We start from the raw sequence: 26,973 nt of genomic DNA, 5'->3' as shown, positions 1-26,973 counted from the left end.
ATCTCTCTTTTTCGTGTCATCTCTCTTTTTCGTGTCATCTGAATCGATGGCTTTGCCAGCAGGGAAAACCCAACAATCCACTGCCGACAGTACCCAACCACTGTGAGAAACTTTCTTATCTCCCTTTGCGTCTGTGGTAACTGCATTTGCTTGATTATTTTAATTCTCTCAGGGGTCACCTTTCTCGATCATCTTTCTATTTTGCGGCCTAAGTATCTAATTTCTGTTTGACAAAATTGCAGTTTCTCTGGAGACACCTTGTGTTCTCCATCAGCCAAATCATTTAGTAATGCAATTGAATCAAATCAGGTGTTTGAGCGCGACTACTCACCTGTAAGGGTCTCAAGATGCTGGTGGTGTGTGGTGGGGGGGGGGGAGCTTCGCAGTTTCCAGTCCAGTCAAGAAGAGGGTCTGTCAAAGCCAGGTTTTGAGTTTTTTTTTTAAAGTTTCAAAGACCTTTATTGGTAGGTTACAAGGTTACACAGCATTGTGCCTACAACCAATCTCTGGCCTGACCGCGCCATAATGGTTCCATCAAGCATACAAATCTGAAGTACATAACATAAACATAGTAACACAGCAAGTCGCCTACAACCTCTTCAGGCGGGCCGCATTGGACTAAGAAACTATATAGCATTTGCCTATGAGGAGTAGCAGAACATAGCATCCAAAAAAGAAAGCAGTAAAGTTTGTGGGATGCTATAGACAGATCGCTTGCCACCCTTGTCCTTCACGCAGCTGCACTCTCCACTACAGTAGTACAATACATCCGACATCCCCTCATGTATAGCTGGTGTTAATACGGGTAGGCAGAATAGCCTCCTGGGTCACCTAGCTCCACTATCAGTTACACACCGTCTGGGGACACCACCATGCAATCATTGTCCACGGTACCCCCAGTCCTGCAGGTGTTGACATGTAATAGTGTATACTCAGTAGTGTACCTAGTGATGTGCTAGCGGTCTCCGTCCTGTGTCCTCAACTGCAGGTAAGATATTAGTGGCGACCATATGTACCTGGGCCTGGATGTGATAGGTAATAGTTCAGCATACAGGGCAGACTATTCCTGGCAGTGTATCAGATCATTAAGCCAATCTTTAAACTTAGGCGCCCTTCCCCTTCCCCTGCTCCATCTGCAGGCCACCCGTCTTTTAGCCATTAACAACGCCAATGCAGTGTATCGGCGGTATGCTAGTGGAATACTTTTGACATAGCTCAATAAAGCAACCAGTGGTGTGGCTTCTATACATGTATTGGTCATGTGGTTCAGCGCTGTAAAAACCTGTTCCAAGTAATCGTGTATTGCCGGGCAATTCCAGGACAAGTGTAAAAAATCGGCCTTTGGCGCTTGACACCTATCACACCCTATCGGTATCACGAAGATGGTGCTTGTGCATACTAACCGGAATGTGGTACAGTCTGTGGAGATATTTGTAGTGTATGATCCTCAACCTGCTGCTGGCCGATATTCTTTCAGTTTGCGAGCAGCAGTATTCCCATTGCTCTTCCGTTAGCTCTGCCTCCCATTTGGAGCGGGATGGTGTAGCCCCGGCATTGTGCTGAGTACCTATGGTGCGATAAAGCAGAGATACTAGTCGTCTCGGCGAAGGTTGCTGGAAGAGTGTCTGCAGTGGCGCAAGTATCGGAGGCTCATCTGGAAAGACTACATGCAAGGATCTAACACCTTGTTTAAGGCGGATGTATAAGAATACATCCAGTGGGGTGCAGTGCGCTCCTCGAAACATGCTATCAGAAGTACGGAATGTCCCATTTTCGTACAGGTCCCCCCAATGTTTAATGGACGTACGGTCCTGTAGTTTATGAAAGAGTGCTTCCTGTAAGAGGGGCATGTCTGGATGATACACCAGTGGCAGCAGCGGCGAATTTGGTACAGGGGTCTCAGATTGGCGCGCAATCCGCTGCCATGCCGTGACTTTGACAGTTGTCTGAGTGCGCTCCTGGGTATTTAGAGTCCTGTATATAGCGTCCTCTATCGGTATTAGATGAACAAGCAAATGTTTTGCTGCCAGCTGCGGCATATATTTGGGCTGGTGTATACAAAAGTATAAATAGTGTGCCTGAGCGCTGATGTAATATTGTTCAAAATCCGGTATGTCGAAGCCACCTGTCGAGTAAGGTCTTGTTAACACAGCCCATTTCAGTCTGGCCTGTTTGCCCCCTCCACACTAAACTAATCATCTCAGACCTAAGGGTCTTAAAAAAACTATTGTCCCGGAAAAAAGGGGATATTCAAGAATAAATATAATTGCTGGGGTAAGATCACCATCTTAATCAGTGATGCCCTGCCTGCCATAGACAGCGGGAGCCTTATCCAGTGATTTACCTGATCAGTTATGCGGGTGAGTGCCACCCCGTAGCTGAGCCTCCATGAGTTCCTCCCTATTCCTAGTGATGCCGATCCCTAAATATCGGAGTTGATCTGCACTCCAAATAGGAGTGGGGATAGAGGGCACCCCTGGCGCGTACCTCTAGTAATCGAGAACCTTGGAGACAACTGGCCATTGATGAGCTCTTTGGCCCCTGGCTGATAATGCAAAAGATGGATCCAAGACAGAAAAAGCGGTGGAAATCTCATTCAACTCATTATCACAAATATGTAATGCCATTTGATAGAGTCAAAGGCTTTCGTGGCGTCTAGGAATATCGCTGCTAAGGGCAGAGGCAACATTATTCATTATCGTAAAGAGGGTTCTCAAATTATGGGAAGTGGCTCTTCCAGGGACAAACTCGGACTGATCCGGGAGGATAAGATGTTCTAGTAGCAGACTCAGACGTTTAGCAATAAGTTTTGCTAAAATTTTTGCATCGCAATTGAGCAAAGAGAGCGGTCGGTATGATCCGCACAGGTGGGCCGGTTTATCTGGTTTCAGCAGGGATATAATGAGGGCCTCCCTCATCGACGGGGGGAGAGATCCCACCTCCAAGGACTCTTCATAGACTTCCCGAAGGATTGGGGCCGTTATATCTCGTCATACGTTTTATAGAATTCTACGGGGATGCCATCCATTCCCGTGGCCCTTCCAGATTGTAACTCCATTATGGCCTCGCGAACTTCATCCAATTCAAACGGTGCGCACAGAAATTCACGATGCACATCGCTTAGCCAGCCAAGGGCTACGTCTCCTAAGTAGTCATCTAGCTCTACACTCTGGGTCCCTGAGGTGGTATATAAACCTTCATAGTAATTGGTAAACTCTTCTAATATACTGGCTGTATCAGAGCAGCGCGTCCCATCAACTTTTTCCAGTTCCATCACATAGTTGGAGTATCGCGGTGTACAGACGATATCTGCCAATGTTTTGCCAGGACGCTCTCTCTCCCCGTATCGGCGAGCCTGCCAATGTTTTCCCCTAAAGAGTGCCGCCCTCTGCGCTTCTTCCGTGTATTCTGTGAGTTTGGTCCTGAATTTCTCCTGCGTGTCCCGATCTGGTGCATGTTGCAATGTCTCTTCCAATGTCTTCAGGTCTCGCTCTATCTTACGAAGCGTATTAGTGATATCCCTAAGTACCCCTGATCCTTTGGAGATGCAATACCCTCTCAGTGTGACTTTAAAGGCCTCCCAAATTGTCTCTACGCTCTGCACCGATCCCTTGGTTACACTAGCCAGTGTGTCCCCGCGCTATTCAGTGGCTTAAGCAACCCCCCAGTACAGCTCACAAAGCTAATGCAACTATCATTTTGGGAACAAGTATGTTTTAAGTTCCCTGCGGAACACTTTTTCCGAAGGCTCTGCACGAAGTCTAAGTGGGAGAGCATTCCAGCTACGGTCCGCCAGAAGGCGAAAGGATCTGCCGCCCATCCTAGCCCTACTGGTCTTCGGGATGCACATTAAGCCAGTACCCTCAGATCGCAGAAGCCGTGTGGGCTTGTACAGAGTGAGCAGGTTCCGCAGGAAACTAGGGCCGTTCCCATGAGCAATCCGATGGCTAATGCATAGGGCTTTGAACTGGATGCGCTCCCTGATCGGCAGCCAGTGTAGCGCCTCCAGGGCCTTTTTGGAGGGACATCTTTTTGGTAGTGTGAATACCAGGCGTGCGGCAGCGTTTTGAATATGCTGCAGTCGCTGGAGACACCTCGCATTGGCTCCCACATATAAGGCATTCCCGTAGTCCAGCCTGGAAGTAACCAGGGCATGGACCAGGGCCCTCCTAGCTGACACCGGGAGCAAATCAAGTGTCTTCCTCAGACAGAGAATGCCAAAACACATTCCAGCTACACGTCTAGTATGATACTCTAAAGATAATTTCGAGTCCATCCAGATGCCTAAGTTCCTGACCTGATCTTTAGGTTCAGGTAGAGAACCCAAGGTCTGGGGCCACCATGCAGATGTCCAAACAAACGGAGACTTGCCTACAATTAGCACCTCCGTCTTGTCCCCGTTTAACCTGAGACAGTTATTCGACATCCAGTTGGCCAGGTCCTGAAGACAAGACGCAAATAGACTGGCTGCCTGCTCAGCTGGCTGTGACAAAGCCACAACCAGCTGAGTGTCATCAGCATAAGTCACCACATCAACCCCATGTTTCTCCGTGATCAATGCCACCGGAGCAACATAAAGGTTGAATAAGGTGGGGCTCAGACTGGAGCCCTGCGGGACTCCCTGGTTCAGGGCAATAGCCCTAGACCTATGAGGCCCCTGCTCCACGCAAAAACTATGTCCGTGGAGGAAAGATGATCAGAGTATGTTCGGGCCAAGTGCTGTACCATGCAGATGGCAGGCCCAAGCCCTCGAGAAACAAACCAATCTAGCCTCGCCCAGGTAGCTGCGTGTGCTGTAAAATGTGTGCCTTCCTGCATCAAGGGATGTATGTGCCTCCTTGCGTCCAGATGTTCTGTGATGATGTCTTTGAGTAGTGCGCCCGCCTTGGTGTGATGATTCGGAGCGGGGTGTGATCTATCTAAGGAAGGAGCATAGGTAATGTTGAAATCCCCACCCCAGACAATGTGGTTCGACCCAATAACTCTCACTGCCTCCCATAAGGTGAAGAAGAAGTCAGGATCATCCACATTGGGTCCATAACAACACACCAGTTTAACTGATTCCATGCCCATGCTCCCCCATGCTATGCAATATCTACCCTTATCATCACTTACTCATCCTGCCGGGGAAAAAGGCACTTGTTTCTTAATCAATATAGCAGTGCCCCTAGCATAGCTGGAATAAGAGGAGAAAACACTCTGCATAGCCCATCTAGAGGCAACTACATTAGATTTTTGGGGTGCAAAATGGGTTTCTTGCAGCATAGCTATATGCGTGTTGTCTGTCTGAATATGCCAGTACCTGGCGCTTCTTCCGAGGATCTCCTAGCCCTCTGACATTCCACGTGATAATGTTCAGTTGTGTCCTACCTTCTTGAGCCATACAGTTGCCAATTAAAAAAATCCAAACACGGCGCATTTTGCCATAACATCACAGAACAGCCACTATTCACCGTGAGTTGCTGTGTCCCAATGCATTTCCAACTCTCACTTGCAATGTACGTCTGTGTGCGTACCTCTTCTTAATACAAGGATGTGTGCCTACCATGGTCAAAACATTTAACCCCCAAACGTCCCTGCACCTCCCCCCCTCCCACTGAAGCAACCCCAACCTGCCAGCATTATACTCCCACCCCACCCACCCTGAACTGTCCCCAACTAGGGACTAAGTACAGCCCCATTCCTGAGTGAATGGCAAAGAGCCTTAGGGTATTTCCCTTTGGGGGCCATGTCTAGGTGGTCACACAACAACCCCTCACTCCCAGAAGATCCACAGCCGAAGCTGCGGTCCCTGCGAGTATGGAAGAGGGGTGCCCAGCGATCAAGTATTAAGCACTTCGGGGGAACCAACTATAGTTACTGTCAAGGAAAGTACATTGCCCCCCAATCGTATGTAACAATACTCACAAGTGTTACCAGCATTTCGACAATGTCAATATTGTTAGGAATGTTCATTGTTCTTCCTCATCTGCTGCCGCCAATGGAGATCCCGGAGACCCTTCCTCTTCATTACCAGGTCTGTTAGATTGTTTGAGTTATTTGAGGAAGTCTTCCACTTGTGGCTTTGTGAAGAATTTCTGGCGGCCTTGGTGCGTAACCCTTAAGCGTGCCAGATAGAGAAGAGCGTAGTCGATTTATAATTTGCGCAGTTTCGCCTTGACATCCAGAAACTTTCGTCTTTCTTCCTGAACCATAGGCGTGAAATTAGGGTATATGGTAAAGGAGTTACCATCAAATGATAGCGATTGCTTGCTGCTCGCAGCTCTCAAGGCAACATCCCGATCTCTATAATTTAGGAGCCTAGCAATGATGGGTCTCTGGGCGGTGCCTGGCTTGGGGCGGGGCCCCAGCGAGCGATGCGCTCTTTCGACTATAAATTGATGAGAAAAGGCCTCTGATCCAATCGCTGCCAGCAGTAATCTCTCAACATAGTCCTCCATTCTGCCTGTGTTGGTCGACTCTGGAATGCCTAAAATGCGAATATTATTGTGTCTACTTCTCGCCTCCAAATCCTTATTCTTGGCCTCAATTATTCGCAACAGGTTGTCCATCCTGGACAGCTGTGAGGTGTGTCTAGCCTTGGCATCGTCTGAGTCAGAGATGCCCTGTTCTACCTCTTTAATCCGTTCCTCGTGGACATCCAGATTGTGGACCATGGCGTCCATGCGTGAAGACATCCTGTCCACCTTGTCCGCAATCGTGGCAAATCCCTGGCGAACTTCCCAAAGGACATCTTGTAGGTCTGCAGACGGCTCTGATGAAGCTCCAAGTGACCCAGTGCCACCTGCTTGGCCCTGCTGGTCCTGCCCTGTACGGTACGGTCTCTTGGCAGGGTCAAAGGTGAGTTTTGTTTGCTTTGCATCAGGCCTGCCCATGACTGTTGTGTCCTTAGCGGCGCAGCAGCACAGCGTGGGCGATCCACACACGAATGTCCACAACTGGGACTATAGGTTGGTAGGATCAACAGAGCCACCACCAATGGGGACCGGTAATATGTCGAGGCCACTCCTCTATTGTGTCTCACTTCCACCAGTGCACTGGGACCCTCCGGCGCTCCACGACTAAGCAGTTTCCAATGTGTTGCACCACGAGTGCGTCCAGGCGTCTCCTACAGGCTTTGGCTACTCACAAAGGCTAGATGTAATGGCGGTTCACCCGGACCCAGGGGAAGCCGGCCCACAGTGCCCCCGGCGTGTTGTGCAGTCCACCTCTCTTCTCCGTTGTAGCGCTGATGTCAGGGGTATTTCCCGCGTGGGAAGGTGCAGGATGGCCAAGCCACCGCCCCTGTGGCGATCTCACAGTCCAGGACAGCGACAGTCACCCCTCACGTTGGTGCTCATAACCTCCTGCCACACGCTCAGCAGAGCAACCCAGGAGCTCCCCTAAAAGGCCCCCGCAACGCAGCGGATCAGTGCACTCACCCGGGTCATAAGGATGTGGGGGGGTGAGGGGTGGCAGATTCGATAAAGTTCAAGGTGTCCCAGGGACGCGGTCAGCCCACGCGATCCAAGAGGGCAAGCGGGGCAGTGGCCCCCCCACCCCGCCCCCCGGTTACCTCCAGTCTCGGTGACCACCAGGATCTCCCCCAAGTCCGGGCACAGGGGGGGTAGGGAGGATCGGCGATGCCGCCTCTGTGGTCGCGGTGCTCCTCACAGCTTTTTCCGCAGTCTGAGACCCCGGTCCGGGGCCCGCCGCCGTTTTCAGCCCGCAGCCTCGTGTGAAGCAGCGGGCTTGCGTAGCCGTTGTGGCCGACCTCCAAGCAGGGCCACTTCCACAGGTAATTCGCGGCGCGCAGTCACCAGCGCCTCGCGGCTGCAATCTTCTGCCAATTTGGCTGACACTCGGCCAGTGTGCGTCAGAGGGGCAATGCTACCAGTGGATGTCTCTAAAAACCCCGAAAGTTGCCAAATATTAGGATATTTTAAGGATTTCAGTCGCTGGGCGGCGTGAGCCTCACAGGAAGGCTACCATCCGCAAGTGCGCCACCCAGATTTTGAGGTTTCTTGTGAAGATGGGGAGCGATGTTATCTGTCTGAGGTGGGGCAGAAGGTTGTTCCAGGCACTGGACGCGGGGAAGGAGAAGGAGCGACCTCCTGATCTGGTCTTTCTGGTCCGGGGAACCACGGCGTACGAGAGCTGAGCTGATCGTAGGGTCCTTTAGGGTGCGTGGAATTTGAGTCGGCTGTTCAGGTATGCTAGTCCGGTGTCGTGGAGGGCCTTGTGAGCTTGGGTTAGCATCTTGAAAGTGACTCTAGCTTTACTGGGGAGCCAGTGGAGTGTGCGCAGGTGCTGGGATATGTGGCAGTGGCTTGGCAGGTTGAGGACCAGTCTTGCGGCTGCGTTTTGGATGTTCTGTAGCTTGCGTGTGAGGTTTTTGTTAATTCCGACATAGTGTGTTGCTGTTGTCGAACCTGCTGGTGACCAAGGCGTGAGTGTTTTTCTGTGTTTGAGGGGTTCCATTTGAAGGTCTTACATAGGAGGCAGAGGGTGTGGAAGCAGGGAGGACGAGACTGAGTTGATCCTGCGGTCCAATTTGAGCTCTGAGTCCAGGATGATTCCAAGGTTGCGTGCGTGGTCCGTGGGGGGTGGGGGGGGGCTTCCGAGGACGAGGAGCCACCAGGTGTCGTTCCAGGCATCTGGGTCTGGACCCATGATGGGTACTTCTGTTTTGTTTGCATTTAGTTGTAGGCAGCTGTTTTTCATCCATTTGGCAATGGCATCCATGCCTTCTCGAAAGTTGTGTCTGGTGGTGTTGGGTTTGTTGGATAGAGTGAGGATGAGTTAGGTTTTGTCTGCGTATGATACAATGTTAAGTCTGTAGGTTCTGACGATGCGGCGAGCGGAGCCATGTAGACGTTGAAGAGCGTAGGTCTGAGGGAGGACCCCTGAAGGACTCTGTAGGTGTAGGGTCTGAGAGGAAAAGGGTGGGTGGGGGAGTCTGACTCGCTGCGTTCTGCGGGAGAGGAAGGAGCGGATCCAGTCGAGGGCCTTGTCTTGGATCCCTGCGTCGTGGAGTCTGTGAATGAGGGTGCTGTGAGAGACTGTGTCGAAAGCCGCTGAGAGGTTGAGGAGGATGAGGGCTGCTGTTTCTCTTTTGTCCAGTAAGGTGCGGATGTCGTCTGTTGCGGGAAGGAGTGTGGTTTCCGTACTGTCGTTTTTTTCTGAAGCCAGATTGGGAGGAATCGAGGATGTTGTGCTCTTCGATGAATGTGGCGTGTTGGCTGTTGATGGCTTTCTCAATGACTTTCGCTGGGAAAGGGAGCAGGGCGATGGGTCTGTATTTTTTCAGGTCAGTGGGTCCGCCGAGGGTTTCTTCAGGAGGGGGTTGATCTCCGCGTGTTTCCAGTTGTCTGTGAACAAGGCGGTTGCCAGGGAGAGGTTGATGGTGTGTCAGAGCATGGGTGCGATGGTGTCGGCGGCTCTGTGGAAAATGTGGTGGGGCAGGGGTCTGTGGGGACCCTGGAGTGGATTGACTTCATCGTCTTCAGTGTGTCTTCGGTGGTGAGGGCTGTCCAGTTGTCGATCGCTGGCTTCAGGGTGTTGGGAGTGGTTGGTGAGGGTTCAGTGTGTTGGGTGTCTTCGTTGAAGTTCTCGTAGATGCTCTTGATTTTGTGGTGGAAACAGTTGCCGAGTTTGTCGCAGAGGTCTTGTGAGGGAGGGATGTCGGTGGACTCGCTGGTGGGTTAGGCGAATTCCTTGATGATGTTGAACCAGTAACACAATTGTCTCGTGATTTTGATGCCACTAGTAAATCATCGATATATTATACCAGGACTGAATTTCTGGTTATAACTAATTTCTCCAAACACTTTTTCAAAATTTGATTAAAAATTGAGGGACTTTCTGTATACCCTTGACGGACTCTGCACCATGCCAAGATACGGTCTTCGAACCTAAAGGCAAAAAGATACTGGCTGTCTGGGTGCAAAGGAATAGAGGAAAAGGCTTGGCATAAATCAATTACTGTAAAACCGCCTGCATTCCAGGATATCTGATAAAGAATCACTGCTGGATTTTGCACTACAGGACAACAAGGCACTACAATTTTATTGATCTTTCTCTAATCCTGCACTATCCTGTATTTTCCGCTAGGCTTTTGAAGTCCCATTATAGGCGAATTACAAGGACTACTCGTTATTTCTTTTAAAATGCCTTGTCTAAGCATTCAGTCAATTTCTGAATTAACTCCTGCTTTCACCTCTGGAGTCGTTTTGTATTTTCGGTTGTGCGGATAAACTGCACCCTCTTTCACTGTCCCCTTCACTGGATCTACATTTGACATTAGCCCAATTTCTTTTCCTGTAAAATTCCATACTTCTGGGTTCACTGTTCTTAGTTCTTCTGGTAAATCATTTACTGTCCTCAAAGAATACATTTCATCTACTTCCGTGCCTTGTTTAGCGAGCATGATTTTTATATACAATATCTTCATCAGGGGTTTGAAAAGCAACACCATCCGGTGTGCAGTAGATTGTGCAATTCATTTTGCGCAACAGATCCCGTCCTAATAGATTTACTAGACTAGAATCACAAACTACGAATCTGTGCATGTCTTTAAAATTTCCAATGTGCACTTCCATTGGTTCTGTGATTGGGGTTCTAATTTGTTGATTTGACACTCCGACAACTTAGATTGAATCTCCTGAGTGGGGTCGGTTTGGGATGTCTGCTGTTCTCACAGTAAAACGGGTAGCACCAGTATCCAATAGAAAAGTGATATCATTACCTTCCACTTTCTCAACAACAAATGGCCCGACTGATCTACCCGCAAGGATGCGCCAAGTTCCCACTCCTCTTCCTCGCTCCTCAGGCACCGTCATTGCAAACCATTAAATTGATCATCATTATTCTGTAAGAGATATTGTGAAACCACAGAATTTTTCTTATTACTTCCTCCTTGAAATCCAGCATCCGCACTGTACTTTGGGTGGTTCACAAAATTTGGCATGGGAGCTTGTGGCACCAGACACTGTGGATTAGCTACCTGCTGCGGCTGATTCATAAGCACTTCATTCTGCGTTAGTGGATTTAAATTTTGGTTTGGCCCATTATTATTATTCTGAATACTCTTACACTTGTTCTTCTAATGTCCAAGCTTTCCGCACGCATGACAAGGAAACTTCTTCTTTGCATCCTCTCTCTTCATTCGTCCTCTTAATTTACCACCATTTGCTGCATGATCATTCTGATTCTGTTCTTTCATCTGACCATCAGTCTGACTATTCCGCTTAAGTTCCTTTTCTGCCATTTTCATTTGTGCCCACCTCATTTTCTCTTTTAGCTTTCTATGCCTCTCCTTAATATTGTCCCCACAATATTTTGCTTATTTCAGAATATCATCTATTCGTTTCCCTGCCAGCCAATATGTGCTGCTGAATCATCTGACTAATCTCTGGTTTCAGACCATACACAAACCGATACACAAAATGTCCCATATTTTTATCTCCAATGTTCTCAAAGCCACTATACTGCTTAAACACTTGTAGCAGTCTCTCATAATACGCATGCACAGACTCATTCGGCTCTTGAGTTGTTCTATCTATCTTTACCCAATCGGTCTCTTTGGGAGGGATTTTACCTTTCAGAAATTTAATTACTTGATGATATTTCTTCATCACCTCTTCTAAGGGTGTTCCTGTTTTCGAGTCCCTCTGACACTCCTCATTTGGCCAATCAACTGTAATTTTACCCTCCGTCTATAAATCTGTAGGCACCATTATGTCAAACATACCATCCAAATCCTTTAGCAAAACCTTTGAAACCTTCACAAACCTTTCAACTTGTTTGTACCATTCAACTGGTTTCTCTCTTAATCTGAGGAAGTCGTTCATAAATGACAAAATATCCTGTCGGCTCCATGGAACATGAACATATCCACCACTGGGTACCTCTTTTAATGGGACAGAATCTTTCTACCTTTTCTGATTCTTTTAACAAATATGCAGAGATGCTTCCTTCACCTGTGCTTCCTCCTTTTTTTTTTTTTTTCTTTTTTTTTTTTGTGTCCACCTCGTCCTCCATTTGTCAAGGTCTCCCCACTTTTGCAAAATATTCATCAACTCCTTTACCTATAGTTTCTTACCAGACACATTCATATTTTCTAAATCTATATCTGTAAACTCCACTCGATATGGTTTCTGTAGCACTTTCGATCTCCCTATATCTATTCCCATCTCTGAAGCAAGCTCTGTCAATTTCTCATGAAACAGTTTCGCATTTCTGGTTATACTTCTACATATAAACAACAACTCTACCTCATTGTAATGGTTCAATATTTATAGTCCTATATTTCCAGCTATCATCTCTTCCAATTCTACTTTCAGTTTGTAAATATCTAAAATCTTTGGGGGTGAGCTTTGGTTTTCTATTCCCTGTGCCCATCTCTCCAAATCTTCTGGAATTACCGCTGCTAAACTTCTGGTTCCTGAGGGTACTACAGACCTTTTTTTTTTTTTAAACCCTTTTGAAGGGAGAGGTGTGGCGCAGCGGCCAGGGCGACTGACGCTGGAATCTGGGGATCACGATTCGATCGCCGGCGGCAGGTTAGCCCAGCACCATGTGACTTTGGGCAATAGCTTGCTTAATCTTCCAGACAGCCCCAGCTCCTAGAGACCCTTACGGGTGATTGTTCGCGCTTTACAAATGTGGATTATTATTATTTTAACTACTGGGTGTAACTCTTTTTGGGGTTTCATTTACTGATTCTCCTATCGGTAGATCCATTAATGAAATTACTGAATTGCACTCACTGGCTTGATCATCGAATTACAATCTCTTTTTTTAGGCTTACTCAAGGGAGGTGTTACAGTTTGTGTTTTTGGGCAATTTATTTAATCTCCCTATAACAGAATAACAGGACCTATAGTCACTGGTACTGTCAATGCTTCTGGGTTTAAATTCAATTGAACTATTTTCTCTATTAATTCCTCTCTGATTCTACTTAATGCTTCCTTTTCTCTGTCTTGAAGCACCCTATTAACTGATGTATCATGTAAGATTTGTGGGATTAAGAGTGTTCCCATTACTGGTGCACTCGAGGTGACTCTACTGGGTCCTTCTTGATACAGTGGAGGGTTTTTAGTTGAAATTTCCTCCAGTAATTCATCATCTGACTCACCATATCCTGTCACTTTCATGTGTTTTGTTTTCTCCTTACATTTGCCCCCTAACTGTTCCTCAGCCATAAACACTGGATATAAACCTTCTCAGACCATTGCTCTTCTCCATTGCTTCATCTGACCCTCATGTGACTCTGGTAACTATCTGGGAAAAGGTCCCATAAATCTCCCACTCCTGTTTTTCTCTCGTTCATATGACTGTCTCCCATTCTTCTAAAGCCTCATACTGCCTTAACCTAGGTCTTGGGTCCAAATCATTTATTCTCATCCTTAAATTCTGAAGACTTCTCCCATTAAACCTACCATTTTCAGGGAAAGCTAGAACACCATCACCTTTCGTATACTCTATCCAATTCGCCATCCATACACAAGTATGATATCCTCTTTCCATCATCCTGAATGAAGCGGGCGTTTTTGGTGGTGGATGAGGAATTCCTTCTCTAGTCAACACAGGCTTAGCTTTCTTAAAGAAATTATTAATTTTCTTTATTAATTCAATTTTTCTATTTTCTCCATACATTCTAGATACTCGATGTAGGAAACAATAATCCGCAAACCCTCCAGCCTTTCTATTGGGGCGACTTGCACCAAAAGGCAAATCAGAATCAAACATACAAATTGTTTTCATCGACCAATACTAAAGCAGCTTCTATTCAATCACCCAATCAGATTCCGGCTCAGCCGTGGTATGACCAATATCAGCACAGCCCTTTTTCAATGTAGTCGGTTCTGCTCCTTGCTACTTACCCCTCCTTTACAATCTGCTTCTGTCACACGCCCACTGTTTCAACCTATCCCAGCGCGGCTCTCTGTGACGTCAGTGCAACTCCTGCAACAGACCCTCCCTTCACAAGGTAATACGAAAACGTATTTCTTTACTTCTTTTCTCTTTAATGAAATTTGTTATTAACAACATAAAAACATTTGCTGCTCTGCCTGTTCCGCTAAAAAAAGGATAGATTTCCGACTTGTTCTGGAGTTTCAGAATTGCTACTCTGCCACTGCGAGTAAAAACCTCTGTTTACCCTTCATTCAAGCTCAAGAGAACATGCTACTCCTTCAGTGTTACCCTTACTAGGTGATATAAGACCAAAGGTTCACCAGCAAACCTTTCGCTTTAACTCGCACTCAACTTGGATACGAAATAGTCCCTAATTTACCACGGCCAGCCCTGCATAGCTTCTCAGTGCTATTCCAACAGACTAGTAACCTCACTGCAGTGTGGCTTCTATCACCACCCGCTATTCATTCCCTGGGAATTTTCCAAACAACATAAAACAAGACGCTAACTCTTTTTGTTAAACATAAATCAGTAATCAATACCTATCCCCTTCATTGCACCCGTCTGCCAACGGCCGTCGCGAGCACTACTGCCGTAGTGCTGCGCACGTCCGTTGGCTGACGCGGCCCGCCCACCTAATCAAACCGTGGCGGAATTGCTGCTGCGGTTAAGCAGTTATCACCAAACTAAGTCAATAATAACCATAACTCTGCTGCCAGAAAACTGATCCAGCAGCGTGCCAACAACAGATACTCTACTACCATATACCCACCTGGGACCATAAACACACAATTGAGTAAACCCCAGGAGTCAAAGTTTGTGGGGGTGATCACAAATCAAGATTAGTTATTCACCATTCCTAACTAACCTTTTACTGATCAAAAAGTTCTTTCCTCTGGTGGATGGACCATTAGTTGAACTAATTGATGGGGATAATGAACTAAATTCTAAAACCTCTATAACTTAAAGTAAATGACCACAGACTCTAGGTTTTAAGTCTTTATCTAAATTTACTGGCATGTGAACCATTTCGAATATATAGTGCAATCCCCGTGGCTCATAGGAAGGAAGATTCAATTAATCAAATCATCAACACATACTTCAAATTTGCAATGACTTATTCTCAGAAAGGGGAGGACAGAGAGAAAAGATCATCATCCCTGGTAACTATAACATGAAGTTATAGTTACCAAGGATGATGTGAAGACCAACCCCCTGGCCAGAGGGCTGATAAGGGTCCCCTGGAATAGTTCAGGAGACAAAGACTTCACAACAGGATTCAGGACAGGTTAGATTACCTCTCTGGCACAGACGATTGCGTCGCACCCCTCTCTGACACTTTCTTCCTTCTCGAGATTCTTCAGCGATCTTCTTTCTAATCCACTTAATTTAGGATAGATGGGTTTGCATTCGATTCTTCATCAGCATCTCTCGCTACTCCGACAGCACACACGGCTCACAGCCTCACCATCTCTCTAACTAAAACTACCTCAGTTATACCTTTTTGCTCTTCAATGTTCCACCCACTAAATTTGCAATATTGTAAAAATACGAAATCTAATTGGACAGGCAAGGCGGAGTGGTGGGGGGGGATGATCATCACACCATGCTTATGTCATCATAGTCTATCAACCCATTGTTCATAAATCCAACCCCTTAATTTTTATTCATAAACTTTATTCTCACCCATATTCACACTTCTTTTGAAACAATTTTTTTGATTTGACATGTAAGTTTATTCATCCAGATGTCTTCAGTGCCTTGTTCCCAGGGTATGTAACTTTTGTGTCCTCGGACTGTATTCAAATGCATCGTCATTATTCCGGCTCACTTTCAACAGGCATACGCAAGAATCACATGCTTTAGTAAACTCTGGACACACACAAGAGCCCCAAATACGCACTAATCAGAAAGTCAAAAAGTCAAATGTTATTTTCAGAAATGGTTTCACTGTATACTACCCATCTCTACCGTATTCCCTTTTAATTATTATTACTTCCCCTCATTAGCTTTAGTAAAATAACTCCTCTTTGCTTTAGCTAAGCAGGTGCCATGCACACGAGTCTGCAAGACTCCATATTAGTGCCTTCTGCTCATGCGCAAGAATTTCCCTCCAAGCGACAGCTCGTCATTCTGCGCAGATGCAGTTGACTCATGCGCAATAAAGATTTCCCGTTTGCAGCCATTTTAGAAATGTGTTTGAGTTACTTACGTTTGTAAACACATATGCAAGCTTCTCTAACCCTCATTTTAATGTGGTGCGCATTCGTTTACACAATACGTAATACCATGTTAAGAAGTTAAATGAGAGGATTGCTTCAGAGCAAGTCTCTTTTCTAGGAGTCCTTGCTCCATCACTAGCATATCTGAATGCTGTCTTGGGCACCTTCTAAAACTAATTTCTGCACTAAATTGGATGGAAACTGTCTGGTGCTGTATCGAATAAAGAATTTCTAGTCCGAAACCTGGATTAATACTGCTTTACCGAGAACGTAATGTTTTTAGCTGCAAAAGGAAGGAGAGCGAAAGGCAGATTGTTACTAAAGATCATGGAACTCACGTTGGATTTGATGATAGACTCTGAACATGCAAGGGGAAAATTAGGTGCATGAAATCTTGTACGTTCGTGACAGTAGCAGCAATGAATTCCAGAGCCAACCTGCATCAGATTGAGACTGTGAATTTGATTATTTGAGTTGCATTAACATTAAGGTTTAAGATAAAGGACAAAGGGTTAGTGCAGGGGCATATTTACAGCAAGCTTGACCAATGAACTACTCTAAAGAAAGTTAAAAAAAACTGAAGTGATCTTTTCCAATGGCTTGTATCTGACGAACTGTGCTGGATTGTTCCATGGAGGGCTACTGATTCGAACATAAAAAGCAAATCTGGGTGTCCCTGCACTTGATGATGCACGTGTCAAATCAGCCCCATCTTTTGGGAAGAGTTTTTTAAGTTCCATGTGCGGGAGCAGCGGTCCAACTAATTTGCCTAAGATAATTATGTGTGCGATTGAGCAGCCTTCTGCCCACCCTGGCATACTTAGGGGGGGGGGGGGGGCGGCGGCGGACACACACTTCTTGCGGTTCTATCACGCATTTCTTGATGCTTACATAGTTTCTCATCCTCCTTCCGACCTTTGCCTGTAATACTTGGCTCTCAAGGCATGTGCTAGTATTTGGGAAAGGATTGATAAAGGAGAATTAATCATATGCGAATCGACATCCCAAGACTCTGACTCATGTTTTCACATAGGTACATCGAAGAACACATTCAGCGGACCGGCGTGGCTATTGAGACCCAGGGCTTCACCTTTATCACCAGCGGTCGCAAGCGCGAGTCATTGACGGTGAGCATTACGTTCAGTATTCTCCATGACCTGCGAACAGTAAACAAGTTTTGTCTCGGGCAGTATATGCTTTTCTGAATTTTATAGCAGCTTTTGTTAAGTCCTTTTTCATTTCATTTCAGTTGGTGGGAGTGGGGTAGATGGTGTGCCTTAGGGACGTCTTAGCTTAACTTAGCTAAAATATCACAGCCATCAAGTTAAGGATTTACCTGCACTGTTTCTCAGGCAGAGGTTATAGCAGGTTTTAGGCATGGGGTGCGCATCTTTCTTACAGTATTTCTCGTTGTAAACGGAACAAGTCACAATAGTTCATTTAAATATCTAACTTTATTTGTTTGTTCCCAGGGCAATGCTACGTTACACCTGTACCCTCACTTCAAACCTCTTCAGACCTTCGAAGGTGAGAGTTATCATATGTGGGTAAAATTAGTACTTCAAAGAAGGCATCTGGCATGGGGGACTGAAATGGCTCTGGTGTACACCGTATCACACATCAAACTCGAACTGAACTTCAAACAAGCATTGGCATAACCAATAGGTCTCGCCTACATTCCTTGTTTACAGGGGACAAGAGTTTGTGTGGCTACAAGACTTCATACATTGTACAAGTTGATAGTCAATGGACAAGGTAAGAGGTCCGGTGGGAGGCAATCCAGGCTCAATAGCATTGCCTTTTTAGGGGGGGAGAGCAGCTCGTGCTAAATGCAAGAAAACCTAGTGTCCATTTCAAAGCATGAGTACTAAGTTAGATACTCTATCGGTGCGCTGAAGCTAATGGGCCCGGCTGTTTGCTTCATTTTGTGCAGACATCCTAAGGCCTCTGCAGGTGGGGAGCAGGGGCTGCCCAGCCCCCACACACAGCGCTGCTGCCTGGCAGTGCCCCTCCAGCAGAAAGCTCTACCAAGCTGTCCAGAAGCAGTGGTCACTGCTAACCATATGCTGATGAGGGGTGAAGAACTTTCTTCATGGCCGATACCCGATCGATACCCATCATGGCCCTGGACAACAGGATGAAAATGAAACAAGCCCGCGAGTGGTGCGCGCAAGCAGCCCACTTCTTTCATTTAGTTGCTTCCCTGTGAAATGGATCCAACAATGAAAGAAGTGTTGTGAATGTATCTAGGACCCTAATTAGATATTCCCGATTTATGCCCTTATGTGGTTATAACAAATCATATCCTTATAAAGGCATAAGAATCATATCCATATTAAGTCATAGCCAACGTAGTCCAAATACGGCAAGGCTACTCCCATAGACTCCTAGAAAGTACAACGCGTTCTTAAACAAACCAAGCCTCCAGCAGCCCGCGAATTCCCCCTGCTTCTGTTTTGATTTGTCCTAGAACTCCCGAGAGTCCTGAAAGAACTGCCAGTTCTTAGTGACGTCTTATGTCCAACCTTACGTCAAACTCTGCACCTTCCAGGTATAAATATACCAACATCTGCCTTAAGCAACACACGGTGGTTTGGAGGAGATCGGCTATCTACTTGCCCGACGCCCTGCTGATACGAGTGCCGAAGGAAGCCGACCCTCCCTGCTGACTTACTGCAGAGAAATCCAGCTCCAGTGTTTCCGTGCTACCCTCGCGGGTTACTGGGAGATACAGTCCTGAGAGAGAGATACAAGACCTCCTTCATTCTATACCCAAGGTACGGAGCTGGTTAGACCCTTAGAGAATTCTTTATTCAGATTCTTGGCAAAAAACTGTAACTCATCTACTCCTTCCCACGTGCTAGGCTTAGCTTAGGTACACTGGGGTAGGCATATCTTCGAAACACCAGTTGAGTAGTCATCATTTTATCATTGTATGTATTTTATCCATTTTAAGTATCTTATTGCTTAAAAACCATATAAATGCTTTTACAGTATTATTTCATAATACTACTTTTACTGTACGCACTTTACTTTGACAAGTATTGCAATTGTGGCAATTCACTTCTCTTGCAAGAAAAAGAAGACTGCTCAATAAATAACCCTTTTATTGAAAATGCCCGTCTCTCTATTTCTCTGCATTTCTGGTGAAACGAAGCATGCACGATTGACTGAGTGAAATAGCTATCTATTTTTCCGCGACTCTGGAGATATTCCTTATTGCAGGGGGAACAAAGTTGTCATGTGATATGGTTGTCAGAAGCTAATCCCGTCTTGTCTATTCAGGAAAGTTAATACCTTCTTGTTTATTCGAGAAAGTTTCTAGTTACCTCTGAGCTAGCTGGCACACACAATTAAGTATAACATATTCAATAGAGACCTAGTCGACCTCAGTCCTACGTCTACACTATCGTTTGTTATTCCAATTCGCAGAGCCTATTGGCAATATAGGAACTACACTACATGGTGCCCAACGTTTGGTAAGGCGATCATTTAACGCTAGATACTAGAGTAACTCAGTCGTGCTTTTCACACAGACCCCTTTTCCCGTAAAAACTCCAATAGACGTCTGGAGTGGGTAAAAGGTTAATATCCGCCAAAACTTAGTAGGAAGAGGTTCCTTTGTATTAGTTTATGGTTTAGTCAACGTTGAAGGATACAGTGTTCCAAAATATTGTGCCCCTAATCTTTGTTTCCTTGAAACTTGCTCTGCAAACTTTCAGTCAGTAAAATGACGGGAAGTGAAGACGAAAGAGATGCTTTGGCAGCTCAACCTTTAGCGGAAGACACAACTCTCCAACAAAATGACCCGGATACAATACTCATCCCGGTAAATGTAAGGAAAACCTTAACTATAAAACGTATAGAAAATGAAGTATCATCAAGAGGTGGTACAGTCATATTTGTTGTCGAGGCACATGAATATCGGCAGACAGAGGTATTATATTCATGGATAACTTTTCCAGCAGCAAATGCTGTGACACGCGAGTTCCACTATTACAAAATAGAGGAACCTTCAGAGTAATACGTTCCTTTAGAGGAAGTTGAAATTCCAATAACTTAGGAGCATGAGCATTGGTTTAATGGCGCCCTAAAACATCAAAATCACATTACCAGGCTCGGTCCACTAGGTAGACCAGGAGCCACATGGCCGGTTCTAGCCAGCTATACACCACATCCCGATATTGAAAAAATGTCAGACAGAGAACTTTTAGTTCAACTAAAACAATTAATTAAAATATATAGACAATTGGTACAATATGTCATGCAGACTTTAACAGTCCAACCAGCAATAAAAATTCAACAGCACACCCCTCACCGGGGCAACACAAATAAAATTACACCACAGACTATTCAATCAGTCATTGGTAAAATACCTGCAAAACTGGAACAAATTCCGTTCTAGTTAGCTCAAAAAATTACACAGATAGAGGCAGTATTTCCTGATACTACCCCTCACTAAAAACACAGAATTCTGACAATCTGCTTACCAATGGGGATTACACCACATGTGGAGGACTGTGACACTTGGGGAACAGTCTTTGCTTCAATCTACACAAAACACATGGTGTTCCGTCTATGGCGGCTATACCAGATGTACTAAGACAGATTCAAAATGAATATGGTCCAGAACCTGCTTTTACTCTAGGTATGAAATTACTGAAAGACTTTAAGCAAGTCTCGGCTATACTACTAGCCAACATAAAAGGAGAAGCAGCACCGTGGCGATCCGCCAAAAATTAAAAGAAATAGATATAGCAGACTAACCTTTTGAACTTGCCAGAATAATTGAAAAATCCTATGAAGAATTAGGTAGAGAGAGTTTGGGTGGGAAACCATTAAAACCCCAATGAACTGAAAATCCTGAAAAGACTTTCATTAAAAATAATCTCAATTCTCAAAAGAAGAAGTGGTAGGGTAATAAGCAAACCACTCCCAGAGAAAAACATTTTCAGACCAGAGGAAGCTCTCCCCAACGAAGAGATAGATCTCCAGAAAGGGGGGGCAAGTCTCCACAACGGGAGCCCTCTGAAAAAAGATATAACCTTAGAAATAGGGAAAATTTGAGAAAACCTGACAGATATCAAGATATTGATACACGTCCCTCTCGATCATTTCAGACTTCCTCACAGAAATCGGAAAGAGGGCGGTCAGAACATAAAGAAGAGCGCGTCAAGTCCAAAGACAAAGAACCTGCTCATCAAAGTAAAAAATTACAATTTCCCAGAAAGAAGGTAGCCAGTATTAAAATAAAACATGCCGAGGATCCTGAGGCCACAACTCAAGAACGGAGAGTGGGCCCAAACAATGCTAGACAGCGCTGCAGAAGTGACCATAGCTCGCAAGATTTTGATGAATCTTCTGGAGACAGTGGACACGAATGAATACATTCAGGTGGAAACTGCAGACACCAGAGTTAGTGTGCCCCATAAATTATATGAAATAACATTACGTATAGAGGTGGACAAAACTAGGAAAATAAAAGGTCTCTTTTGGGAGAATCTATCTAAAGGCTATGATATCCTTCTAGCAGAGAAAGACTGGCCTCCAGAGTTTGTTAGGGAGTGCCCACATGGCGAAGAAATGATTATGCCTGCCTTCTCAAATCACATTCCAATTCATAAAAAATACACATATGCAAGAAAATGGGCAGTGGCCCAAGCCCCTGCATTATATAAAAATCATGTAGGATGGGATGAGGATTCTCCTCACCATAAAATCCAGTTAAAAAATCAACCCACTGCACAAAGGCAGTATCCTGTTAAGCAAGAATCTAAAAAACAAGTCAGAGAGATCTTAGATCAACTTGAATATCAGGGGGTGATCGAAACATGCACCTCACAAATGAACAATCCTTTGTTTCCTGTCTCCAAACTGGACAATTCATATCGTCTAGTTTTGGACTACAGACACCTAAACTCTTGTTGCAAAACATTTGCAGTTCAACACTCACACAGTGCAACACTAATGAATAATATCGTGCGCAAAAAATATAAAACGACATTAGATATTTCAAATGGTTTTTTCTGTCAAAACATTGCACCAGAAAGCAGGTATTTAACCGCTTTCCCCAGCATGGGGGCCCAAAAGCAATTTTGTCGTCTCCCACAGGGATTCAAGAATAGCCCAGGATTATTTTCAGCCAGGGTAACAGAGTTACTACAAATGTATGTTGATGAGGCATTATCTTATGTCGATGACATCTATCTTACAGACAGTGACCTGGAGACAGACTTGAAAAGAGTGAACACCATCACACTTTGGTTCTCATCTGAAGGGTACAAATTTAACTTTAAAAAGTCACAAATTGCCCACCAGACTGTCCTATATTTAGGATATGAATTATCAAGTGAAGGCAAAAGCCTAGCAGACTTCTTAGAGAAGTGTGCAGTACTCCAAGCTCCAAAAATGCTGAAAAACTTTCAATCGATTCTAGGTTTCCTGAATTTCAGAAGAACTTACATTCTAAATTATGCAGAGAGGGTTAAACCGCTCTACGAATTAATAAAACCTGATTTCAAACCAGTTAATTGGACTCAAAAACACACAGAAATTTTAAGATCATTACAAACAGACATGTTAACTAAAACAAAACTGCAAACATGCGCAAACGAACGCAACCTTGTAATCCGAGTCATCCCAGGAAGATGCAGATTTACATACCTGACCTCTAATGAGGGAGAAATGGTACCAATAGCTTACAAATCACACTTGTACACACAAGCTGAAATGAAATTCAGTTCTACTGAAAAAATTCGGACTGCTGTTCAAACGGCTGTAGCAAAAGAAAAACCCCTAGCTCATCGGAAGAGGATATCTGTTTTAACAGCAGTATCAGCCCTTGAAGCAGTAACAAGACCGAGCATTCCAAATGCTATGCATTAGATCCAAAATGGATACAATGTGTTAATTCTCTTGATACAACGGACGTGATACACGCATTTGATCCCAAAATGAAAAAGCTAGAACATCTAGAATACGAACAAGAATGTCCTCCGTCGATCGAAATTCTACCTCCTGAAACAGTACACCTGTGTAATCTACACAGACAGATGTGCACAACACTACGTTGTGGATAAAAAAGTTTACAATGCTGCGTGTGCGATTGTTAAAGGTCGCTGGCACTTAGGTAAATTCAGACCGATGGTCACTAAAACTGAATCACTCAGAAAATGTACAGCTCAGCGAGCTGAACTACAAAATTTGAAGATGGCGCTCGAAAATGATGTTCGCCAATTCCCCACACTAATAGTGTGCGATTCGTATTTCTGCGTCGAATCTTACAATCATTCCATGCAGACCTGGATTAAAAACGGTTACGAAGATGAGACAGGTGGCACAATAAAAAATACAAAACTATGGGAACAAGTAGTTCTTTTGCAGAAAGAACTACGAAAGACTCTGCCTCCGTAGCTACAAAAAAGCGTTCTAAAAAACAAATAGATGGAGAAACGCTACTAGCAGTAAAAGCCTCAATGGAAAGCAATTATGCGGCGTTACCTCTAAAGTATCCACTCGGAAATACATACATAATTGATCCGAACTCCGTTCCGTTGGGGATAGAGTAATTCCAAACACGAACCGGACGGCTTACTTGATTAAAGAAGCACACATGGAAATGGGTCTGAGGCACCAAGAGATCCTGAAATCTCTAATAAAATTGCAATCAGAATACTGGTGGCCGGGAATGAGCGTGCAAGTTTATAACTTTGCTATGGATTGTCAAGAATGCAATAGAGATCGCAGTTATGAACCGGACCAGATATCTGACCATAGCACAGTAAGACCAGCCCAGACACCTCTATTAGACAGCAATAAACTATCTACACGCAGTCGCCCGACCGGACAAATGCGACCCCATAAATGTTAAGACGAGATTCATTTGGATGTGGCCCCAGCGCTCGGCTGACGCCAGAACGGTTATAAAAGATTTGCGAGTCTTTATCCGCACATACGCAATTGGCATGCTACATTCTGACCAGGGTCCTGCATTTAGCTCTCGAGCTTACAAGGAGGCCATGGGCAGCATGGGCATTGCATTGCGGTACTCTAGTCCATTTCATCCTGAGGGAAATGCGGTAGTGGAGGGAAAAAAACGTGACATAAAGCAATCTATAACAGTGAGGTTATTAGGTTCGGGTGATGGTGGGTCAAACATCTAATAAGTGTCCAACGTAGTATTAACAATCTGCCAAGAAATTCTCTGGGGGAATTACTCCGTATGAACTTTTGTTTGGTACAAGAATGATAATCGAAGATCTCGATTGACAGACTTCTGTGGTGAGAGAAAAAGCTTTTGATATCAAAGATCGTTTGCCTGTTTTACAGGACTTGAATGAAACAAGAAAAAGTCTAAGTAACACAAAGCTAAAGCCAACGGCCACTGAAGAAAAACCACCTGTCCCAGCAAGACCTGTCTGGATTCCAAAGATTGGGGATCTGGTCAGAGAAAAGATCGCGGTGAAGAAGGAATTTAGGCCTTCTTACAGAAAAGCCGTACCTGTCTTAGCTATCAGCGGAACAAGATCAGTAGTACTACCGCCCCTTGCTGGTAAAAAGGAGAACCGAGTTGTATCAGTCGACCTGGTAAAACCACAACCATGTGGTCAATAATAAGTAGTTGGCCCAGTGGACTCCCAAGAAGTAGCAGAAGACCAAACCTTGCTACAATCCAAGAGGTTCAAACTGAAAGACTAATCACATTTGATGAACCTGCAGTGAATATAAAAGGACTATGCAACAAAGCCATGGAACTTGTGCCTCTTGAAACCCAAATTGCAACAGTTCGTCAAGAAACTCCTGTCTACAATGATGTAGCCTCTGACTATACTAATATGGCAAAGGAAGAAGCAAATCCAAAGATTAATGCGAATCTGGAAGCAATTCCAACAATTGACAGAACTGCATCTGGCTACTTTTATCAACTTTGATGACTTTTCTGATGATCCAAGTGAACATGGAGACAAGCCAGCAAACAGAACTTTCAAAGACAAAATTACAGAACTCTTTCATCAACTTGGAGAAACATATCTGATTTCACCCTGGATTGAACTGTGGATTGTGTTGGGTGTACTTTTCCTCCTGCTCTGGCTCATCTTAGTTTTAAGCTTGGGAAGAATGATTGATGGAAAATACAGTACAATGGACACAGCAAGTCAGAACATCAACTTGGTTCTAAAACCTCACAGATCATCTCACATTGAAAAAAGAGAACTATCGTCCGTGAACATCAGTCATTCCTATACCTGGTGTGGTGTAGCATGGGACAATACTGATTACGAAATCTATGGCCCGGTTGAGCTCTTGAAATATCGACATCGGTTCAAGATTTCTTTAAGTAACTTTGTATCACCTAGTACTTTCTCTGATGATTGGGACTTCGAAAATATTAATAATATGATAGATTTAGAAATGTCAACAACATTTACAGAACTTGATTATTTGCAGGGTTCATCGAGTTATGAAGAAATGTATTGCTTCAATCATTTTGGGCATCATTATTTGCATAAATCTGCGAATCCTAGAAATGTTTTCAGTTATAATCAATGGGAACATTGTCTAACTCAGCCAAAAGGCAGTTTGAAAACATTTTATGAGAAATCCCCACACTTCTCAGGGTTTAATATCACGGATCCAGAAACGTTTTATTTTAAAATTATGAATAAGACGGGAATGAAAAACATGTTGACGAATACTAAACTGATTTATTCTGAAAAGTTTTATGAAAAAATGTCTACATTTGGTTTTGAATTTTGGAAAAACAACATTGAGACAAACTGTCTGGGGTACAAAAGAATGGCAGGTACAAGGTTTAGAATCATTATTCAGAGGCTGCATGATCCCAGAACAAATAATGTTCCTGAATGATACCATTCAACAAACAACCTGTCTTGGCCTAGCCAAGATAAAAGATTTAAACAACCTGTTTATACCAAAGCCTATACCTGATCGAAATACCACTACAGATGAGGGGTTAGACGTGTCCTATATTTTAAAACAAAACAGAACAAATCCTGATTGGAACAAATGGTTGATCTGGCCCACAGACACTAATGACTGTCAAGATAGATTCCTGAACAAAATACAGGGGTTCAAACCGAATAGGCCAGACCCAAGATATTCCCAGAGACAACATCCAGGGATAATAACAACATACAGTGTAGGAAAACTATGCCTCGAATGGCTACAGAAATCCACAATACCCGAAATTAAGCAACACTTAACTTTACTTAAAGAAGGGGCTGACTTGCGAGATTTCTTACTGGGACCTCGCAAACGGCGTCAAAAACGTTTCATATACGCCGATATATACGCAGCTTACAACGAAGCTTGGAAAATAACACAAATTGAAACTGCTGAAAAAATACGAGAATTTTATTAATTTGGAAAAATCCCTGTCTGTAGTGGAAAATGGGTGAACTAATCTGTCCTCCAGAATTTATTCACTGGACAGCATTGTATCATCTGCTGTTGATATAATAGAAAAGGATATGCTAATGTTACAACATGGCCAGGCCCAATTACGTTCTATTGTACAGTTAGACTGGACGTTACAAAATCTGCGTTCAGACAACGTGCCATGGCGTCTAATCAACACAACGTCATTATTTTCTATCTTTAAACTTACTGATAAACAAATCTCTTTGGCACAAAGAGGGTAGGCTATACGGTGCTGAGCATTGAAAAACTAGAAAAATTACCATTACAATCCCCATAACAACTTTTCAGTTTCAATACTGCCAAAAGTATATACCAGCAGGCCTGTATGAAAGGTTGGGTAAAGGATATATCAAGTCAACCTGGAATTTGCCTTATACACATAGATGTTGGAGTGGGGGCAAGAAAGAAGTAT

At 44.5% G+C, this 26,973-nt stretch overlaps 1 protein-coding gene across 1 annotated transcript in view; it reads left to right on the top strand.

The window, feature by feature from the left end:
- LOC147705732 (uncharacterized) overlaps positions 1–26,973 on the top strand; it is a 338,142-nt gene that overhangs the window by 66,509 nt on the left and 244,660 nt on the right. Inside the window, exons 3-4 of the mRNA XM_086932177.1 lie at positions 17,155–17,248; positions 17,594–17,648. Of these exons, the coding sequence (XP_086788303.1) occupies positions 17,155–17,248; positions 17,594–17,648 (149 nt within the window). The remainder of the gene's footprint in view (positions 1–17,154; positions 17,249–17,593; positions 17,649–26,973) is intronic.

Source organism: Lissotriton vulgaris, chromosome 7 (assembly GCF_964263255.1).
Source record: "Lissotriton vulgaris chromosome 7, aLisVul1.2, whole genome shotgun sequence".
NCBI classification, from domain to species: domain Eukaryota; kingdom Metazoa; phylum Chordata; class Amphibia; order Caudata; family Salamandridae; genus Lissotriton; species Lissotriton vulgaris.
The sequence above is the reverse complement of the archived record's forward strand: the minus strand, read 5'-3'. Positions and strand labels throughout refer to the sequence as shown.